At 46.1% G+C, this 11989-nt stretch overlaps 1 protein-coding gene across 1 annotated transcript; it reads left to right on the forward strand.

Annotated features, from left to right (window-relative positions):
• Nucleotides 1-9745: 9745 nt before the first annotated feature.
• On the forward strand, nt 9746-11057 carry LOC143818042 (uncharacterized). The gene is made up of 3 exons (XM_077299482.1): nt 9746-10028; nt 10350-10512; nt 10843-11057. Exons 1-3 carry the CDS (start codon nt 9747-9749, stop codon nt 10959-10961), a joined length of 564 nt encoding a protein of 187 aa, XP_077155597.1. The 5' UTR covers nt 9746; the 3' UTR covers nt 10962-11057.
• The last annotated feature ends 932 nt before the right edge of the window (nt 11058-11989 follow it).

Below are 11989 nucleotides of genomic sequence, written 5' to 3' on the forward strand. Positions count from 1 at the left end.
TTGGCTCCCTCTTGTGGTTACTAGTGATATGACTCTGGGATTGTCTTTCCTCAGTTTGGCACCCACCTGGGTCGTTAGTCCAGGGGTGTTGCTATATAAACTTCCTGGATCCTTAGTCCAGTGCCTGGCATCGTTGTAATCAGATCCTTTCTGTTTGCTCCTGTCTGCTGGTCCTAGTTCGTGCAAAATTAAGCTAAGTCCTGCTTCTTTGTTTTTTGGTTATTTGCTTTGCTCTTATTTTTGTCCAGCTTGTACTAAATGTGATTCCTGACTTTGCTGGAAGCTCTAGGGGGCTGGTGTTCTCCCCCCGGGCCGTTAGACGGTTCGGGGGTTCTTGAATATCCAGCGTGGATATTTTGATAGGGTTTTTGCTGACCATATAAGTCATCTTACTATATTCTGCTATTAGCTAGTGGGCCTCTCTTTGCTAAATACCTAGCTCATTCTTACGTTTGTCTTTTCCTCTTACCTCACCGTTATTATTTGTTGGGGGCTTGTATCCAACTTTTGGGGTCTTTTCTCTGGAGGCAAGAAAGGTCTTTCTTTTCCCTTCTAGGGTTAGTTAGTTCTCCGGCTGGCGCGAGACGTCTAGAACCAACGTAGGCACGTTCCCCGGCTGCTGCTATTTGTGGTGCTAGGATTAGATATATGGTCAGCTCAGTTACCACTGCCCTATGAGCTGGTTTTTTGTGTTTGCAGACTTCGTAATTATTTCTGAGACCCTCTGCCATTGGGGTCATAACAGGTTCCCAGGGCCTGGAGGAGAGTCTCCTCTCCTCCACCCCGGGTAGCAACCGCACATTATCTGCTTACTTCCCGCATCATGGGCACAGCCACATGCGGGAAGTAAGCGGATCAATGCATTTCTATGTGTGCAGAATCGCTGCGATTCTGCACAAAGAAGTGACATGCTGCGGGTTGTAAACCGCTGCGTTTCTGCGTGGTTTTTCCCGCAGCATGTGCACAGCGGTTTGCGGTTTCCCATTGGTTTACATGTTTACTGTAAATGCAATGGAAACTGCTGCGGACCCGCAGCATCAAAATCGCTGCGGTTCCACGGTAAAAACCGCAATGTGTGAACATAGCCTAAATGTGACCCTACTGCTGACTTGATCTCTCGTGTTAAGTTTGCTGTGAATGTGGGTCCCTGATCACTCTCTATCACTTCTGGAACCCCATATCTGCACACTATCTCTGAGAGTAGCTTCTTTGCAGTAGTCTTTGCCGACTGGTTTCTTGCTGGGAAAGATTCTGGCCATCCTGAGAACACGTCCATGACCACAAGAGCATATTCAAATCCTCCACTTGGCGGCATCTGGATGTGGTCTATCTGGATCCTCTGGAAGGGGTACAGTGGTCTGGCAAGATGATGTGTGGAGACTTTCTCCACTTGTCCAGGGCTGCATTTGCCGCAGGTCAAACAGCTGCTAGTGAATTTGGCTGTTAGGGTGGAGAACCCTGGAGAGAACCAGTAAGCACCAATCAGATCATTCATCTGTGTCTTCGATCTGTGTGTGGGCCCATGTGCCCACTGGACCACCATAGGGTACATGCTTCGGGGTAAACAGGGTTTGTAGTCCATTGTGTATACCCTTTCTTCTTCATGTGTTGCTCCCTTCCGCATCCAGCATTCCTTCTTGTCCTTTGGGGCTTGCTCTTGCAGCTTTTTGAGCAGATCCCAGGATGTCATCTGTTCAGTTTTCTTGTCTTCAGTCGTCATGTAGTAGCCGTCCGGCTCTACGACCTCTCCCACTTCTCCATATTGTCTTCCTTTAGCTGCTTCTTTGGCTGCCATATCTGCCATGTTATTGCCCCGTGCCTCTACTGTGTTCAGTTTTCCATGTGCTTTGACTTTTAGTACTGCCACCATTTTTGGAAGTTGGAGTTCGTCCAGCAGGTTCTTGATGGCTCCATGATGCTTCACGGTTGTTCCGCTTGCTGTGATGAAGTCCCTTGCAGCCCAGATGGGTCCAAAATCGTGTGCTATGTCATGCGAGTACCTTGAATTGGTATGTATGTTCGCAGTCTTCTCTTCTGCCATCTGGCAGGCCTTCGTCAGTGCTATCAGTTCTGCTTCCAGGGCTGACAGACTAGGCGGCAGACTTCTGGACCACAGGATCTCTTGATTGCTGGTCACTGCACATCCCGTGTGGAATCTTACTTCATCATCTACAAATCTGGAGCCATCCATGTAGAGGATCAACTCTGGGTTGGTCAGTGGCTCTTCTGCCACATTGGGTAGTCCTGCTGTTTCCTGTTGCATGATGCTGAAGCAATCATGGTCATCCGTCCGGAGCAAATCCAGATCCCTGCGGAAGGTATCAAGCAGATTTTGATCAGAATTTTGATCTGAGGGTCCATATCTGTATCCCCCCTTGGGAGTGGGAATAGAGTGGCCAGGTTGAGGACAGCGCATCTGGAGATGGTGACATTGTCGGGCAGGAGTAGAGAGCACTGGAGGCAAAGATGCCTGGCAGTGGAGAGACGTTTTGGCTGGGTATGGTTGGAAATTGCTGAGATGTCATGCGGAGCCAGGATTTCCAGTGGATGTCCAATAATGATGTCAGCAGTATTGTCCAGGAGAGCGTGTGCTGCAAATGCTGCTCTCATGCAGGAGGGGGCTCCCCTTGCAACTAGATCCAGGCCAGCTGAAAAGTAGCCTAGAGGTCTCTGCTTTCCCCCCTGAAGCTGCGTCAGGACTCCAGTAGCAAGGCCTTCTTTTTCCATCAGGTAGAGATGGAATGGCTTCTCGTAGTCAGGTAGGCCTAGTGCTGGAGCTGAGACTACTGAGTCTTTTAACCTCTTGAACATGCTGAAGGCTGCATCTGACAGGATGAACGGGGTTACATTGACGCAATCGTACATTAGCTGAATTAGGACTGAGGCATCAGGGATCCAGGCTCTGCAATATGAAACTAGACCAAGGAAGGCCTGTAGCACCTTTGGAGTTGTTGGAGGAACCATCTTCTCCACTGTGGTCTTCTGGTTATCTGTCAGGTGTTTCGTTTGGTGAGCAATACAGTGTCCCTGGAATGTAACTCGCTTCAGACACCACTGGACTTTGTTCTTTGAGACCTTGCAGTGCTGCTCCTCCAGGTAGAGTAGGAGAGACACGGAATGTGCTTTACACGTGTCAAAGTCAACTGCACAAGTAGATCATCCACGTATTGTAGCAGGGTTACTTCTGCATGTTCTGTTACCCAGTCGGTGAGGACTGTGGACATTGTTTTGGCGAACTGTGAAGGGCTGTTCTGGGCCCGCTGTGGCATCACTGTCCATGGGTGCTGTGCCCCCTGGTGCGTTAAGACAAACAGGAACTGGTCTTCTGGATGAAGGGGAACACTGAAGAAAGCATTAGCCAGGTTGATCACTGTAACACTTTTGCTGTGGCAGGCACATTTGAGAGCAGAGTGTGTGGATTTGGCACAATTGGAGTTTCAAACACCATGGCGTCATTCACAGCTCTCAGGTCATGTGCCATTCTGAACTTGGCTGGCTCTCCTTTGACCAGGAAAAACGGGGTATTGCAAGGCAAAGTGCAAGGAACAATGATTCCTATTTCCAAGTAGACCTTCAGTTGGTCAGACAGCTTGACTGTAGGCGATAGACAGGGGATACTGGGCCTTACGAGGGTATGGGGTACCTGGCTTGAGTGACACCCGTACTGGGGCAGCTCGAGGTTTTCCCATGTCCTGGGTCCCTTAGACCATAGACTTTCTGGTACTACATCCAGTACCTCCTTGGGTAGGCCTCCGTCGGTTGTTTGAGGTTCTTGTAGGGCCGCCAGCATGATTCTTCTTGGGTCAGGGATGAAGAAAGTGTCACGGTCCCATCTTCCTGGAACAATGTGGTCGCCTTCAGCTTCTGCAGTAGGTCCGCTCCCAGCAGGTTGAGTGGCAGGTCCCTGACACCACAAACTGGGACAGGATAGAGTGTCCTGGCTGAGTGTACATGCTCAGAGGCTTTGCAAGCTGAGAATGTCTGATTTGACATCAATCCCCACGCAAGACACAGAGGATTCTGACATGTCAGGAGCGTAGTGTCTTATGGACCTGGCTTGCCCCTGTCTTATGGGGGGAGATCTTCACTGATTTCTGTACTTCTTCCTTGACCTGTTCCTCTGGGCAGGGGCCTTGGGCTGTGGTGGTGCTCTGCACTGGTTCTGGAAATGGCCAGACTCGCCACAGTTGTAACACTTGACACTTCTTCTGTCTTTGTAGGGTGGTTATGCTTCCAGGTCAGTGGTCACCATGAGAGGGGCCATCTTCTGCACTCCTGGTTGGAACTCAATCCCTTTGGCTACTGTGGACAATGGCATGATGGGCACTGTAGCAGCAGCGGGGTCCGGCCTGCTGATTGAAACCGCGGGCCCTGCGAGGCCTGGTGGTAAGATGAGGCCTGCAGGTGCATCCGTGGTGAGGCCCAGGGGTGCCATGAGACCGGCGGCTGCATCCAACCCGAGGTCTTGGGGCATTACAGGGGCTGCTGCTGTATCTGCCACCACTTCTTCCCCCTTGACTAACATAGCTTCTCCCCTTTGCTAACCTTATTGAGGTCAGTGTCTCCTCTCCGGAGTCTGCAGCGGTTCTTCTGGTGTGTCGCTCGGCACCTTGCAGCGTCTTCACTTCTGGCTCCCCTTCCAGCGTTCTCAGCAGCGCAACACTCGTTTCCTTCTTTGCGCTCTTTCCAGCTGGCTCCGCCCATGAAGGTATGCCTCTTTTTCCCTGGAGCTCTTCGTGGCGGCAATTGGCAATAAACAGTCTCTTAAGAGCACATGACCCGTTTTGCTTGGTCAGTCCACTGCTATTGACCTGTACCCGGGCCTAGCCACTGTCAGTGGTTTCCTGATTGGCTGTCTTAGTCCATGCACAAAGGCCTGTGCCAACATTTGCCTGTGTATTTGGTCATGAATGGTGAAGCCCAAGTCTTGGAAAACTAGCATTACTCTGCCATTAATCTTCTCTACAGACTCTGTCTTGTCTTGGCTCATGTCATGTAAGCTGAGGGCTTGTCCTGCCAATCTGCCTTTGGCCCACTCTATGAGCTGTTCAATTATCTGTGGCCCTGACTCCCAAGCTTGCACATCTAATTCTGCTGGAAGTTTGAATTGTTCCTTCATGATTGGCCAGAGTGTATCACCTGCTTTTATTTCCATTACGGCCCAGAGATCATTCCAGGTGGCTGCATATGTCCGCTGGTTCTGCTGCATTCTTCTGTAGAATGGCATGGGGTGCATCTCTGGGTCTGGAAGATTGTTAAGAATGCTGGTCACCTGACTTGGGGTGAAGTGCACATAGTGTAACGGTGGTGCCTCTATCTGCCCCTGCATTCTTGGTGCCTGTGGGTTTCTTTTCCTAGTACTGGGCAGCATGTATGATGTTCCCTCTTTCTCTTCATCAGAGGAATAGTGTGATAGCGTATACTGGTCATGCATTGGCTGATATTTGGACTTAGAAGTTGTCTTTTTGTGTGAGGATGTCTCCCCCCTTGCTGAAGCTGTGGTGGATTTGGGTTATAGTTCCATGTTGGTGAGAATGTAGGCAGCTTTGACTGGTACTGAAGTTGTACATTATCATGATCCTCCTGAGTGAATAGAGAGACTGGCTTCTGGCGTGCTCTGGGCGGTAGTGACGCTAAGGTTGAAGAGAAGTGGGCAAGGGGCGTGGTGTGTCGTGGCGGGATGTAAAGGACAGGTGCGTGAAGGAGTCAGTTTGCCAATGCATTTTAAAGGACACAGTCCAGTTAAGTGCCACATAAAACCAGTGGGTTTGTCACTTTCTCTCACAACCCCCAAAATGGTGCCACATTAGGCGACCCCATAGTTATTTTCTATTTTTTGGTTTTACTTTAGCTCGGTGATTATGTTATTTATTAACTATTTTGTGTGACATGACTCTTTGATTTAAGGGCATAAAAATTAATACTTTGAAAACTGCTTAATTTTCAAAATTTTTGCCAAATTTCAGACTTTTTTCACTAATAAACTTTCATATCAAATACATTTTACTACTATCATGAAGTACAATATGTGATGAAAATACAGTTTCAAAACTAGTGGGCTCCTTTCAAGCATTCCAGAATGATTGATGACATCGTAAATTAACAGTGGTCAGAATTGAAAAAATTGGCTTGGTCAGGAAGGTGAAAACAGTCTTTGGGGTGAAAGGGTTAAGTTCCCAATCCCCAGCCCTTCTCAAACCTGTCCTGTTACAGTTCCTCTGATAGGAATGTTTATTGTATGTCTTCTTTCGTTTATCTTTCTTTCAATGTGGTCTTTAAGGCCCCGTCTCACATAGCGAGATCGCTAGCGAGATCGCTGCTGAGGCACTAGTTTTGTGACGCAACAGCGACCTCAGTAGCGATCTCGCTATGTGTGACACGTACCAGCGATCAGGCCCCTGCTGTGAGATCGCTGGTCGTGTCGGAATGGCCTGGACCTTTTTTTGGTCGTTGAGGTCCTGCTGACATCGCTGAATCGGTGTGTGTGACACCGATCCAGCGATGTCTTCACTGGTAACCAGGGTAAACATCGGGTTACTAAGCGCAGGGCCGCGCTGTAATTATGCTCATTTATCACTTGATCGCAACATTCTGTATTCGCATATAGGAGATGGGCGTTATATTGTTAGGGCGCACACCTGGGATAGGCTGCGATAAGCGATCAGACCTTGTATGGGTTTTTCACTGCTCATACGGGTTGCCATAGTGACTGAGGTCACAGGTTCACGCATGCGCAGCGCATAATGCTGAGTCTGGCGCCTGCGCATTGGGATCGAATGCACGCTGGATGAACGTACCTGGTCTGAGCTCCGCCGCCATTATGCTGTACACCTGGTATGCATTTTTTCTTAATTATGGATTATTTAAGTATGGCTGCACCACTAGTTGACTGTGGACCTTGAGGAAGACGCCTCTAGCGTCGATACGCGTGGGTCACACATTGCTTGAGTCCTCTCTCCTATTTAATTGCTGTTTGCTCTTTGCATGTGGGTGGCAAGCACTTTAATGCATAGGTGCTTTGCATCTGGTAACTGCTCCTTATATCAGGCCCCTGTGGACACTGTGTAGATCCCCATGTGCATATATAGGTGAGCTAACCCTGGGGTAGCCCCCAATATCAGGTTGGGGGTTGTGTTTATATTTATATTTATCGGTGACACAGCATGCTTGCAGGATTTAATCTATAGCACCTCTTACATGTGGCTTTACCCTGATACGGGGATAGATGGTTATAATATGACTCAGCAATGTTTTTCAAGTATTGAACATTTTTGTATTATTTGGACCCTCATCTCCCAGTTGTTTGTGGGAGTTTTAAATTGTTTTTACTACAGTTTTCTGTGTGGTGTTGTTTAAAATCAATAAAACTTGCTATTTATACTTATTGTTGTGGTGATCCCATTTATATGATGCTGATGTTTTTCTTAGTTTAGTGTTGGTTCATTTATTCATGCATCTGGTGATCCCATCTTGAAATATTTAGTATTGGATGGTGCCCGCTCATCCCATGGTTCTATGTTTATGTATAACTGACTTCTTTTGTTAGTGTTTCTGAGTGGTGGCACATCTGTAAATTTGTATATTATGGATTTGAGTTCCAGGGAGGCAGCTTGGCGAAGTCAGGGTACGGATATTTTTGGACAATCTGAGGTAGCATTGGAGGTAACGGCTCCAAGTGATGGTGGCTTTGAGTCTCTCACAACGGAAATTATCAATTTGCATAAAAGTCTAACCAAGACGTGGTGGAATTTTAAAACATTGGAGGAATATAAAAAACAAAATCTAGTACCTAGGGGCCTACGGGTTCAGATATTTCCCGCTTGGGAGGTGGATACAGAATTTAGAACCGCGTGGGAGAATGGTTTGCATAAGTGTTCATTTTTGCTTATTGATTTACTTATTGACCATGATCATCGGGTACTATCTAATTTAAAAGAGGAGATTAGGATCAAGGAGGGGAAACTGGATTCTTTTGAAAATAAAAAAGACTTGGTCAATCCCTTTAAAGAACGATTGAAATTGATTGTTGATCGTTTTGAAAAAGACATTATAAAAGGTAAACGGGATAAATTCCAGAGGGACAAAACTGACTATGCAGAGGGGAAAGCATTCAGATGGACTCATCAGGGGAATAGGAGAAGGACTTTTAGGAAACAACAAACCATGGTAATGAATAACGCCACTGCAAATGCAGACCCAGTCTCTAGTGATTTTTTATCTACGGACACCAGCGACCGCGAAAGCAGCACCGACGGGGGAGACGAAAATGCAAGGACAACAAGAAAAAGGAATGGACGGCACAAGAATTGGTCACCAAGCTTCAGGAGGGTGACCCGGCTCAACAATCACAGGAGATAGGCTGTGTTATAGCCCAGGCCAGGCAGTCTGGTGAGAATTCTGGTGAGTTAAATATTATTAATTTATCATCTTATAACTTATCAAGTACGGAGAGATCTCTGCTGGCCAAGGGCTTATCCTTCTCTCCAATGAGTACCCTTGACAAATTTGAACTTACTAAAGATTTATACCTGTTTTGCAGGCAACTGACATTTAAATTATTGTACCAACATCCTTCTATCATGGATGGTCTGACAGACTTGGATAGGCAAGCTCTCCGTGATTTGATGGAGTTGCTGAATGAGAATGAAAATTATCAGGGGAGGAGAAAATTTAGTGGCCGTCTACCATCGCAGGCCACGCCCTCATTCTCATTATTCCCGGCTATACAAATCTTTTTTGACAAAACTAGTAGGGATATCCAGGATTTGAAGGTTTTTAAGCATTGCCAGAATAATTTGTCAAAGGAGGAGAGACGTGCACTGTCCAATTTAAAAACCAATGACCTTTTTGAAATCAAGGAGGCGGACAAGGGGGGCAACATAGTGCTGTGGCCCAAAGATATGTATTGTCTGGAAGCCAAACGACAATTGGGCAATCCACAGCACTATGTTGCCCTACCCTCTGATCCAACTTCTGTATTTAAATCTAGTTTGGATAGATTACTTTCTAATGTCCTGGTTCGTGGTATTATTGATGAAAAAGAATTGGACTATTTGACAGTCAAGTTCCCGGTTACACCGACATTTTATATGCTCCCGAAAGTGCATAAGTCGCTTTCCAATCCCCCGGGCAGACCGATTGTCTCGGGGATTGGGGGACTGTTTGAAAGAGCATGCATTTACGTGGACTTTTTCTTACAGCCCATCGTCCTCAATCTGGAGTCATATATACGAGATTCGTCTTTTTTAATACAACAATTGGACACTTTGGAGGTACCGGAGAACACCATCCTAGCAACTTTTGATGTGGAAGCACTTTATACTAGCATCAATCATGATTTAGGTATTTTGGCTGTTTCTTACTTTCTGGACAAATTCTCGACGGGGAATAGGGGACATGATTCCTTTATCCTTGACCTTTTGAGAATGATTCTGAAAAGGAATTATTTTGTTTTTGACAGAGTTTACTATAAACAGGTATCAGGTACCGCAATGGGGGCCAGATGTGCGCCCTCATATGCTAACCTGTTTATGGGGTGGTGGGAGGAGACACAGGTTAAGCATAACCCACTTTTTTGCAACAATGTACTAAAATGGTTCCGTTTCATTGACGACATTGTTGTCTTATGGACAGGCTCGATGGCGGACCTTGAGATTTTTGTGGGTGAACTTAACAGTAATCATGCAAACATTAGACTTACCTCCCATTTTTCCACCAGCTCTGTCGACTTTTTGGACTTAAAGATAATGCTTCAGGATAATCGGATCTACACGACCCTCTTTCGTAAGGGCACGGCCACAAATAACCTACTACACTACTCCAGCTTCCATCCAGGGCATTTGCGCAACAGTATCCCGAAAAGCCAGTTTCTACGTTTAAGGAGGAACTGCAGCCAGCTGCCAGACTTCCAAGTTGAAGCAAGATCACTTACGAACCGCCTTCGGGAACGTGGCTATCCACGGAGGATTATTTCCAGTGCCTTTGAGTATTCTCGTCAGAAGCCGAGGGAGGAGGCCCTGAAGCCGCGGGTGAGACCAAATGTAAATACATCCAGTTTGATTACAAAATTTAACAACCAATGGGGTGATATCCGCAAGGTAATGGATAACAATTGGGGGATCTTGTTGAGTGATAGTAGGTTAAAATCAATTTTACCAACTCAACCTAGGATTGTAGCCAGGAGGGCAAAAAATCTTAAGGACCATCTCTCGAACAGTCATTTTAGACATTCTACCTCAAAGATACGCGTGGAACAACCAACCTTTGGAACTTACCCGTGTGGAGGGTGTTCGGTCTGCCCATATATGTTAGCAGGGAATGGAATTTTGCTACCTTCTCTATCTTTCCAGGTGTCTCCAAGATCCTTTTTCAATTGCCGTACCCAGAATGTAGTCTATGCCCTGGTCTGTGGCTGCAATAAGGTCTATGTTGGACAGACCACGCAACAACTGCGCCGTAGGATTCAACAACATATTTCCAATATCAGCATGGCCAGGACTGACAGAGATAAGGGTAAGCAGATCACCTCGGTAGCGGCCCATTTCTTGGAACAACATAGCGGTACCCCTAGAACCCTACGGGTTATGGGCCTGGAAAAGGTCTCCCTGAGCATCAGGGGGGGAGGGTCACGGATGAACTCTTGAGAAGAGAATCTCGTTGGATATACAAGCTCAATAGCTTGTCCCCTGGCGGTCTGAATGAAGAGCTGTTGTATACAGGCTTTTATAGAAGACTCTAGCCTATATTAGCATATGGTCATGAATAGGATGTCTGAAATTTTGGGTTGGGGTTTTTTGGCCTCTTGCTTTCCCTTCCTTTATTTGTTTCCTTTTTTCCTTTTAGATTCTACTACTGGTGTAGACTGTTTGGACAGTGGAGACAATCAAGTGTCATCTCCTTGGTTCCTGATGAACAATGGGATTGAGTCTGCTTTAACGCTATATAATTCTGGACTATTGTGACTTTCCTGATTTAGGACTATGATAAAAACTGCAATATAGCTTTAGCCACTGGCACTTATGCACTTTTGTTAATTAATTGGTGCTTGTATCAGTGTATGTAATTTCTTAAGCCTGCATGCTGTGTCTACCGTTCTTTATACTGACTTTTTCATACTGATTGTTTTTTTGACCATCTTCGGGTCTTATTCGCCGGACTATAATATCGCTTGAGTCAAAATGCCAGTGTAGACCTCGGTCTTTATGAACATATTGCCAATTGTTATTCTACCGTTAGTAAATAATCTTTAAATTTTGTGTATATACCTTACTACATGATATGGATGTGTTTATTCCTATGTCTTGTTCCTCTTTTGGGTAAATTGTGCCCATTTAGAGTTTGCCCTTTCCCCATTTAAATTTAAGCTTTTCCAGTTAACACTTGGGTTCTACCTATAGTAATACTCTGTTCACCGTTTAGTTTGAAGGGATGAACACTGTCTTTGCTACTTATGCGTCTTCGCCTCTAGGGTAGCGTATCCGTATGCGCAGCATTTCCCATAGGTGTGTGCGACTGTATCTATTCATTACCTGATTGCAACCTGTTAGGTTTACACATGGTAGATGGGCGCTATGCTATTCAAATAATGTCAGGGCGCATCCCTAGGATGGGCTGCGATCAGCGATTAGACCCTGCATGGGTCTCTCATTGTATACATGGGTTGCTATGATGACTGAGGTCACAGGTTTACGCATGCGTAGTGTTGAATGCTGAGTTTATTTATTTATTTCATTATTCAGCAACCATGTATGTGATACGGACACATGCATGTGTGTGTGTGGGGGGACTTATAGTACATAATGTAGATTTTCTGTAATATGCTGTCCACCACACAGGCTTAAGGGACGAATACTACCGTCGTTACTTATGCGTCTCCGTTCCCATAGCAACGTGTCCGTAAGCGTAGTACTTTCCATAAGGATGTGTAATTATGCTCATTTATCACTTGATCGCAACATTCTGTATTCGCATATAGGAGATGGGCGTTATA

Source organism: Ranitomeya variabilis, chromosome 3 (genome assembly GCF_051348905.1).
Source record: "Ranitomeya variabilis isolate aRanVar5 chromosome 3, aRanVar5.hap1, whole genome shotgun sequence".
Taxonomy (NCBI): Eukaryota; Metazoa; Chordata; class Amphibia; order Anura; family Dendrobatidae; genus Ranitomeya; species Ranitomeya variabilis.